The following is a 10,036-nucleotide window of genomic DNA, read 5'->3' on the forward strand; positions in this document are numbered from 1 at the left end:
TAGGCAAGCGGTTAATTGTGAAAGTGGCTGTGCCGAAGGCTTCAACCCAAAGTTTTAGGGGGGCACGAGCATGGAAAAGCATGATGAGGCCAGTTTTGGTAAGATGGTGGTGCTTTCTTTCTGCACGGCCATTCTGGGAAGGGGTATAGGGACATGAAATTTGATGATGTATACCGGATTTATTTAAGTGTGATTTAAATTGGATACTTGTAAATCCACCACCTCCATCACTTTGGAAAGCTTTTATTTTAGCCGACAATTAATTTTCAACGAATACTTGGAATTGTATGAAATTGTCATAAAAGTCAGATTTATTTTTTAAGGGATAGAGCCAAGTGAAACGAGAATGATCGTCAAAAAAAATGACAAAATAACGATAGCCAGAAATGGAAGTTATGGGAGCAGCACCCATAAATCGCAATGAATGAGGCTTAATATAGAGGGGGATCGATTCTCGCGGATAGGAAAGGAAAGTTTATGGCTTTTTGCTTTTTGACAGCTTATACATAAAGTAGGAGTAGGCAAAATAGAAGTAAGAGATAAATGACCTGTCTTACTTAGCATGGTAATTATTTTTGGAGAAACATGCCCTAAACGTGCGTGCCAAATATCAAATGAGGCACACAAATTATGTTTGTGGAGAATGGAGAAAAAGGCATGGTGTCCACGCTACAACATGTAAAGACCATCAACACGTTTACCGCTTGCCACAACCTTTTCGGTTTGTAGGTTATGTATGAGAAAATTAGTGTCAGTAAAGAAAACTGAGAAAGGAAAATCAGAGGTGAGTTTACTGACAAACAACAGATTTTTGGTTAAGTTGGGAACAACCAGCACATCAAGTAAGTTGAGAGAGGGAGTGGGAGAACAAGAACCCATGTGAGTAATGGGTACGGAGATTCCATTGCCAACAATAACCTTGTCCTTATCATTATATGGTTGTGCCTTGTCAAGTAGAGACACATCCGAAGTCATATGTGCCGATGCTCCCGTATTAGTATACCAATCTACAGTATCATCATCAATAGAGCAGTGTGCAAGAGACTCGGTAAGATTGGCATTGGCATTAGTTTTGGTGTAGCGATCATGGTAATGGGAGGCATAATGCCCTTCCTCATGACATATTTGACAGCGAGGAGGGCACTTATACTGCTGTTTGCCACGATTACCTCCTTTTGACTGCCCACCTTTGTGGTTATTTTTTTAGCGTAATTTTTAGTTTTACCACTGCGATTGGAATTGCCAAAAAAACTAGAGGCAACATAAGCCGAAACACTACCTGCAGATTGATCAATTGACTTGAAAAGGAGATCAAAGCTTTTTACTTTAGGAACAATATCCTTAAAACTTGGCAAAGGAGTTAAGGAGAGTTGAGTGGTGGAAAAAGTGGAGAAGTCATGGCCTAAACCACGTAAATACCAATGAACTTTATCAGCATCATCCACCGGACGTCCCATCGCAGAAAGTTGATCACAATGAGCCTTGAAGATTCGAGAATATTCTCCAACACTGCGAGAGCCACGCTTCATTAACTGAAGTTCATCTTTGAGTTGCAGCTCTCAGACCTTCGATTTGTGACTGAAGGCGGATTCAAGGGCATACCAAATGTCTCGAGAAGAGGTGAGACCGATCACTTCAGAGAGAGCTTCTTCCGTGAGAGAAGAAAGAAACAGACTTATGACCAGTTGGTCGGTTTGCTTCCATTCATCCTGCTGCGGTGTCGAGGTTGTGGAATCAGCAGCAAATCTAGGCAGCTCTATGGTGCCGTCAATGTAACCATAGAGCCCTTGACATTGCAGGAGAGGAACTACTTGACTGCGCCAAAGGAGGAAGTTCGAGGATGAAAGCTTGATAGTAATCATGTGTACCATGGTGTTGAAAGAAAGGGTGGTGGGAGAAGCAGAGGAGGAGGTATCGACGGCCATTGGATCGGTTTGGAGGTTAATTCGAAAACAGCTCTGATACCAAGACAAGATTAGAAAAGAATGATTTGGTAAAAAACCACAGCGAATAGCTTGTGCTGTAGGAGACTTTATTTATAGGGAAGGATTTACAAAAAGTCAATGTACAATTTGATTGCCATGAAATAGCAATTGCTGTACAATCCATATAAATTCACCATAATGCATGATATTCTGTCATGATGTATTTCCATGTTTTGGCATGATATTCTGTCATGATGTATTTCCATATTTTGCTCCTTCATGATTATTCTATTGTTGTACAGTCCATATAAAAACACCACAATTTCAGCTGTATAATATTCTGTCATGATTTGTATTTCCATGTTTTGCTCCTTCGTGATTATCTATATGATGATCTCCACAATTATCTCCAACAGTGTTGACAAATTAGAGTGGATCCATCTTCAAAATCACCTGCTAGGGTTACAGATTTTTATAAACTTGTGGTGTGAAAAGCTTCATCTACGCCTAGTCTTAATTGGATATGGAAGATTTTTGTTCATCTTAGAGTTGCTTTGTATCCGTGAAAAATATCTTGATACCGATTTTCATTTCGTGGCTTCCATATTCAGAATTACGTGCTAGAGTTACAGATTTTTATAAACTTGTGGTGCAAAAAGCTTCATCTACACGTAGTCTTAATTGGATACGGAAGATTTTTGTTCATTTTAGAGTTGCTTTGTTATTGTGGAAAATTGCTTGATGCCGACTTCCATGTCCGTGGCTTTTTGTATCAGCATAGTCTACATATTTCGAATCATTATGACTTTCGCCCAAGTATGGAAAAATCGATTTCCCATATTATTCTGAATTATAAATTAGCTGCTCAGACCTAGAGACATGCTTTTATTATTGATGCTCATATTATTCCATCACTAGCTCTGGAGGAGTTTATTTAAAAGGTTAAAGAGAAATCTGTGACCGGTGCTCAAAGATATGGAGCGGTGATAATGTTCTATATTACGTATCGGATTTGAGCATATGTTTCAAAATATTTTTTGTAATCTTAATTTGGTTTTGATGCTAGTATCCACCTTTACTCAGGAATACACTCGTATAGCTGCTATTAAAGATTCTTTGATAACAGGAAAAAAAAAACTAAGGATTTTTTTCTGCAGATTCTACATCTCTTTTATTTTTCTTAGGAGATAGCATTTTTCTATTTTCTCAAAATTAACTTTGATAGTAATATTTTGAATAAAAATAAGTTTGATATCGCTGCGTACGATGGCATAGCTTTTGTTATTAAAAAATATAAATGGTGGGCAAATTGGTAATAGAAAGCATTTGTTTGAGACGATAGTACTAATGGTTGAATTATATACTATTTGAAAAGGATTGAAGATTACAACTTCCTACGTTATCAACAGCAAGACTAGCTCCCATCAAATATTATGCAATTGCTAGAGAGGGGCTGTTCTTTTACTGTCTTATGAAGTTATACACATCTACAAAAACTTAAATAGTGTTCCTGATTAGATGATAATATATACAGCTAACCATACAAAAATAATTTAATTTTATAAACTGCCACGTTCAAACTTTTTTCAGATTTTTTTTTTTTGCAGTTTTTATTCTCCGATCTACATGAATTTAATAAATCTGATTTTATCAAAAAAAAAGAGAGAGCAGGTGTACGCTTAACGAGAAAAAGGATGCCTAGCAGGTGCACCGACGTACATGTCAATTTCAGTGCACAGACACGTGCGAAAATCGCCATGTGAAATCTGAGCCGTCTATCGAAAATATTTACATCGGTGCTATTATTTCTATTTTCTGAGTTCAAGCTTAATAAAGTAAAACAAAGGAGCGTAAATCGCCATGTGAAATCTGAGACGTTCATCGCGATCACTGGGTGCAGCGGACGTCATCCCACAGCCCGAGATCGTACGCCCCACCGCCCTCCACCGCCTCGTCCTCCTGCCCCAAGAAAGTCTCCAGGTTCGACATCCGCTCCCTCAACGCCTCATCCAACGGCGAAGAACTAGCGACTGAACACGAGGAGGAAGACGACGTAGCGGACATCTCCACCGTCGCCGCCGCCGTCGCTCGGCGATGCTTCTTCGCCTCCGGGGGCTTCGGAGCCTCGACGGAGTCCGGGAAGTTGAGCTTGGCCTTACTTCCCCGGATCTCGAGCGCGGCGACGTCGTACGCCCGCGCCGCCTCCTCCGGGGTGCTGTAGGTCCCGAGCCACACCCTCATCCCCTTCCTCGGGTCGCGGATCTCCGCCGCCCACTTCCCCCACGGCCGCCGCCGAATCCCTCTATAAACGTTCTTCCGCCCCTTCCCCCCGCTCGTCTCCTCAACTCCCGACGACGACCTCTTCGTCTTCTCGATCGACCCTCCTGCACGAAAAAAAATCGCGTCTCTAAGCAGCAAACAAAACAAAAAGAAAGAGAAGGTTTTTTTTTAAAAAAAAAAAAATCATCAGAGAAACCCTAGAGTTCATCGTTGGGGCTTCTTACCTTGGGGGACGAGGGGTTTGGAGTCCATGGAGTCGAAGATGGCGTCGAACTCCGCCGCGCAGAGCTCCGGCAGTGGCGGGAGATTCTGGCCGCCCGTGGATTCCACGAAGTCGGAGATGATCGCTCCTCCACACATCCCCTCCGGCCGCCTCTCCCACCCGCTATCCTCCGATAAAAAAAAAAATTAGGAACAACTCACACAAAAAGGCAACACCAAAAGCTCAATGCGTCGGACCCTCGCTCGCTCGCTCTCGCTCTTCGGACCCTCCCCCTGCCCTCCCTATTTATATCGCGTCAATCCTCGTTTTATTTTTATTTTTTTGAATTATAACAATTCCGGGAAAGCGACACAGTCACACAGCCGGGTACGGGCGTGTGGCGCCCACGTGCCGCGTGCTGACTCGTCGTGCAGCTGGGCTGGAATCGCGAGGACTCGCGAGTTCGGAGCGGCCTCTGGAATCGGTGCAATTAGTGGATGGATTTATTTAGCTTAATGGGGGATTAGGGACATGCTCGTGTGTGCCCCCGTGATCTCCGCTGGCCTGGGAGCAAGAATGATGGACGGTGGCCGGTGGGTTTTCTTAGCCATCGGGGGATGAGGGCTAGCCACTGATGGACCGCAGGCTATGGTCTGCATAGAAACATGGAGATCTTATCAGTTGTTCAAGTGCCGCTCTCGTCAGTAAAAAAAAATATATATTAATCGTCACTGTTAATATGACTGGTAAAGAGAATCGGCAGGACAATAGATTAGGTTATGGTACAAGTTAGACAGGGTGCAGAAGTCGGTGTTGAATAGTTGAAAGTTTTTTTGACCAAAAAAATAGTTGAAAGTTGGACACTTGGTCGCGTGCTCTTATGATGCCATGGAGTACTTACACTGTACGCATATCCATCACGCGGATGACAAGCTGGTGTCTGGCTAACATCAGATTCTAGTGTGATGATACCGCTGCTCCTCCAGGCTACTTTCTGCAGTTAATATACATACATACATTCACATCTCATGTTAGAATTTGCTATTATTTTTATTTTTATTTTATCTTTTCGAGAACAGAGGGAGACCATCTAAAAGGTCCCGCCTGTTATGTAAGTACAAAGGGTGTGCCCTCTGCACCGGCGAGATGACATGAAAACACTGGTAACGCTTTTCAGGACTCTGGCCCAGGGTCTTTTGTTCAGGCATGCCCTCTGAGCTAGTGCTCGAGTTATCATCATAGAACCATGTTTGGCACTCGATAAATCTTAGAAGGCTGAGGTTCCATCAAGGAGAGAGCTTATTTGCGGAAAAACTCAAACAACATTTTATTTTTCATAGTTATGATCATGCCAATCGGGCATCGAAATCACGGGATATGCTCATCGAAATCACGGGACAGTGACACTTCGAAAATGAAATGCAGGATACACGCACATAGCCGATGTTGCAATCGCAGGTCCGTAGCTGCTGGCCCATTTGCAAGGTGGAGATGGCGACACAGATTCTTTTAAGTTGTCCAGAAACAGACTACCGATCTTGTCGGGTCATAACATTGAACAACTCGTCTGAGGATCTAACATCCTACCTGTAGCAAGTGGACCTGCACAAGAGCCTATGCTAATTGGAGGAGATGGATTTCTGGATGACGATATGGCTTGCTGGAGCTGCATTAAACTATAAATATCGATCCGTACCGTCCCTGGGGGAGCTGCATCTCCTAGCGATCGCTTTTCACTTAGGCCCCATGATGCTTATCACCCTACAGATACAGCATCCAAATTCGTGTATTAATCACTGCTTACCATGTACGAGCAAACAAGTCCAAGCTCTAAATACAGTTTTGGCAGCCAAACTTTGAGGGTTGAGGCCCTCATAAGACAATCACACAATTTACCTCATTTCCATCTCTAGAGATATCATAATTCTTTTTTAGGTTTTTTGCATAGATACCCTTCTAAATATCAGATTTTGCATGAATACCCTTTGAAAATTGGTATTTGCATGTATACCCTCGTAAAACTTTGCTATTGTACAAATATCACTAATATAACGGTTGTTCTAGCGGTATTAAAAAAATCATATTTTTATTAATTAAAAATAAAATAAAAATATGAAATGACGTTATTATCCTTGCTTCCCTCTTCCCCCCACGCCCACCTCCCCCCCCCCCCCCCCAACGCTCGTCTTCCCCACCCTCCGCGCCTGGCTTCCCCCACCACCAACACCCCCCCCCCCCCCCAACGCCCGTCTTCCCAACCCCCGCGCCCGGCTTCCCCCACCACCAACCCCCCTACGCCCGTCTTCCGCACTCGTCGCGCCCGTCTTCCACATCACCCCCTCTCTGGTTCGAAATCTATCCTCTTCAAAGACACGATCCATCTTTCAAATCTTCAAAAACTTTCTAATCTGTTGATCATAAAAAAGGTATTTCAATATCATCTTACTTTTTCTTCTCTTTCATTGATTTATACTATTTTTTCTATTAATCTGAATAAAAAAAAATCTTTACAAGTGTTAGAAGAACAATAATGATTGTTGTAGCTAATTTTATTTCATTCCTATTTTTCGCTATGAACCATATTAAAACTCTATTTTTTGGTTTCTAACCCCATACCATATACTTTATTTGAGGATAAGAAAGACGAAATATCACCCATTTTTGATTGATTGATGAAACATAGTATGGTTATATATTTTTCTTTCTTTTTTATTATTTTGTTAGGATAGGTTTGGTTGATAAACACTCTCTCTTACAATTTATATCGTGCATATTTATTTATTCAATGTACAGGGTCTTAAATGGAGCAGCAACTATTCAAATTGAAGGTAAAATTTGGAGGATATTTTAAGAAGGTTAAGAATTCTGCAAGACTTAAGTACTACTTTGGAAGACAAAAGAGCTGGTTAGTTGATGTTGACTGTTATTGCTACAAAGACCTATATGATAATATAGCGCATACCTTCAATTTGAAGCTTGAAGAGACTATAAAGATTTGGTCTGTGATTAGATATTTAATACCTAAGTCTTACATGATATTAGACACAGATCAAAAATTGATGAGTTTGTTTGAAGAGTACAAGGATTTAAAAGAGTGCTTCATATTTGTCACAAAAGAGGCCAATATTATACAACTTTCTCAATCAACACTAGGCAGCCAAGATCAAATTGAAACATGTAGAAGCACTGCAACTGCAATAGAAGAGATTCGAGAGGATGAAGTAAGAGAAAACTAAAGGTACAATGAAAATGAACATCTAGCTACAGTAGGCATTAATACTTTAGCTACTACTATTGAAAATAATGACTTTGTTGAAGTAAATGATGAAACTTTATTTCAAGAAGAGCTAGAAACAGATACTGAAATTTATGGTTCTAAAAGTAGCTATCACAGTATTTATAATAGCGATTCTGATGATGATGATGAAAATGTCATAGAAAATGTCATAGAGTACGAGGGAGAGACATATGAGATGGACATTGAGAATTCTAACATGGCCGTAGGGACAAAATATACAAGTCGAGAATAATTTAAGGTGGCACTGAGTCAGCATGCTATATTGAATAAATTTGCCGTAAGAGTTCTTAAAAGTGAGCCTGGTAGAATGACAGTGAGTTGCAAAGATGAAGCTTATAATTGGAGACTTCATGCTTCACTATTATGGGATGGTCATACATTTCAGGTATTATGATTGAAATATGTTAGCTTTTAATTACAGTGCTTATGAAAAATATTGCATGTAATAATATATTTTTATATTTATATGTGCAGGTTTAAAAATTGAAGGAACCTCATACGTGCTCATCTATAAACAAATATGGTAATAAAATGGCCACACAATTTTGGATATGTGATAGGATTATTGGTTGGCTACGAAAAGAGGGTGACCAGTCGCCTATTGAGTTAAGAAGGAGATTGTTGCAATTCCATCATCTTGAGCTTCTATACCACAGAGTTTGGAGAGGAAAGGAGCTTGCCATGTCCATGATTCATGGTAATTGGGCAGATTCTTTTGAGAGAATGGAGGATTTCAAGGAGGAGCTTTTGAGAAGAAACCCAGGTAGTGTAGTAAACCTAAAGTTAAATGTGGTTGGTGACAAGCATTACTTCCACTCGCTTCTTTATTCGTCTGCGAGCTTGCAGTATGGGCTTTTTAGCTGGTTGTAGGCCTTTCATAGGCCTAGATGGTTGCCACTTAAAGCGAAAGTTCAGGGGTGTGATGATGGCTGCTACATCACTTGATGGAAATAATGGTTTGTTTCCAGTTGCTTTTGGTATTGCAGAATCTGAAAATAGTGATAGCTGGATTTGGTTTTTGGAGGCACTTAAAGAATCAATTCAAACTCCAGAAGGTTTAGTACTTGTATCAGATCGACAAAAGGGACTCGAAGAAGAAGTGCAATATATATACCCTCAAGCAGAACATAGAAAATGCATGAGACACTTGTACAAAAACTTTCAAACAAAATTTTCAGGAGACTGTCTTAAAATTAAGGTATAGGGAGCTGCAAGGGCATACACAAAAGTCCAACATGACGATATCATCAATCAAATTAAGGAGGCTAGCTTGGAGGCATTCAAGTATCTTAATACTGAAAATATTGGCTTATGGAGTAGATCTTAGTTTGGCATCACAGCTAAGTGCTCCTATATAACAAACAACCTTTCAGAGTCATTCAATGCTTGGATATCTGAAGCTAGACATAGGCCAGTTCTTGATTTATTAGATGTCGTAAGACAAAAAATTATGATGAAAATGGAAGCAAGAAGGAGAATGGCTGCCCGCTGGAAAGGAAATTTAGTTCCTGTGGTAATAAAGTATGTAAGAGACATCAGTCTTAAGCTAGGTGATTATAATGTTTATAGAACTAGTGATTACAGAGCAGAAGTAATTGAGACTAATGGAAGACATGAAGTAATTCTAAATGAACAAAGGTGCTCTTGTCGTCTGTGGGAGGTATCGGGCATTCCTTGTGTGCATGCTGTAGCTTTTATTTGTAGTATGAGAGGTGCAAATTTAGAAAATTTTGTCTCGGAGTACTTCACTATTGCCAAGTATAAGACTGTCTATGCATTAGAAATTGGACCATTGCCTGACAAGGCTCAATGGATAAAAGTTGATCTTGGATACAAGGTATTGCCTCGTAAGCTCAGTCTAAGACCTCCAGGAAGGCCTAAAAAGAAGAGAATTAGGGGTATATATGAGAATACATCGAAGAAGATGCACAAATGTAAACGTTGCGGTGAGCTTGGGCATCATGCAAATACCTGCAAAAATCTAGTAGTGGAGGAATCTCAAGCTTCAATGTCCTCTTCTTCTGCACCGAAGAAGCTTAGGAGGTAACATATAGCACTACTTTAACTTAATGATGTTTGTGTTTTATCACTTGGTTATTATTGAAATATTGCAGGCCTAAGGGAAATGGTTCAAGAGGAAGAGTGTCATTTTCAGAAGGCACACATGCAGTGTTCGTAGCACCAAGAGGCAAAAAAATAAAGGACGACCCCGCAAGCAAGCTAAGAGAATGGAAACTTTAGTTAGAGAAGATAATGCCTACCTACAATCTTGATTGGTACATGTTGGATATACCTATACTAACTTTTGCACCTTATTTACTTTCAAGTTAT

The 10,036-nt window shown here is 40.5% G+C and overlaps 2 protein-coding genes across 2 annotated transcripts; one reads left to right on the forward strand and one right to left on the reverse strand.

Moving 5' to 3' along the window:
• Nucleotides 1-3,683: 3,683 nt before the first annotated feature.
• On the reverse strand, nt 3,684-4,730 carry LOC103707265 (ethylene-responsive transcription factor ERF071-like). Its single transcript, XM_008791685.6, has 2 exons — nt 4,430-4,730; nt 3,684-4,309 (listed from the first exon to the last, which is right to left on the reverse strand). The coding sequence occupies exons 1-2, from the start codon at nt 4,563-4,565 to the stop codon at nt 3,813-3,815; spliced, it is 633 nt and encodes a 210-aa protein (XP_008789907.1). The 5' UTR covers nt 4,566-4,730; the 3' UTR covers nt 3,684-3,812.
• A 3,506-nt stretch (nt 4,731-8,236) lies between these two features.
• Nucleotides 8,237-9,884, forward strand: LOC148699648 (uncharacterized). Its single transcript, XM_088713184.2, has 4 exons — nt 8,237-8,468; nt 8,566-8,760; nt 9,046-9,651; nt 9,820-9,884. Exons 1-4 carry the CDS (start codon nt 8,237-8,239, stop codon nt 9,882-9,884), a joined length of 1,098 nt encoding a protein of 365 aa, XP_088569310.2.
• Nucleotides 9,885-10,036: the final 152 nt, after the last annotated feature.

The sequence above is a fragment of the Phoenix dactylifera genome, chromosome 17 (genome assembly GCF_051530095.1).
Source record: "Phoenix dactylifera cultivar Ajwa chromosome 17, Ajwa_hap1_PhDact_Kaust_v1.1, whole genome shotgun sequence".
In the NCBI taxonomy this organism is placed as follows: Eukaryota; Viridiplantae; Streptophyta; class Magnoliopsida; order Arecales; family Arecaceae; genus Phoenix; species Phoenix dactylifera.

Bases quoted from the DNA above. Each gene is read 5' to 3' on its own strand.
- LOC148699648 (XM_088713184.2), top strand. From the start codon at position 8,237: ATGGCCACACAATTTTGGATATGTGATAGGATTATTGGTTGGCTACGA. The intron at 8,761-9,045 runs GTTTAGTACTTG...TTGGCATCACAG, and splicing joins ATCAATTCAAACTCCAGAAG to CTAAGTGCTCCTATATAACA. The intron at 9,652-9,819 runs GTGAGCTTGGGC...GAAATATTGCAG, and splicing joins GCACAAATGTAAACGTTGCG to GCCTAAGGGAAATGGTTCAA.
- LOC103707265 (XM_008791685.6), bottom strand. From the start codon at position 4,565: ATGTGTGGAGGAGCGATCATCTCCGACTTCGTGGAATCCACGGGCGGC. The intron at 4,310-4,429 runs GTAAGAAGCCCC...TTTTTCGTGCAG, and splicing joins CAAACCCCTCGTCCCCCAAG to GAGGGTCGATCGAGAAGACG.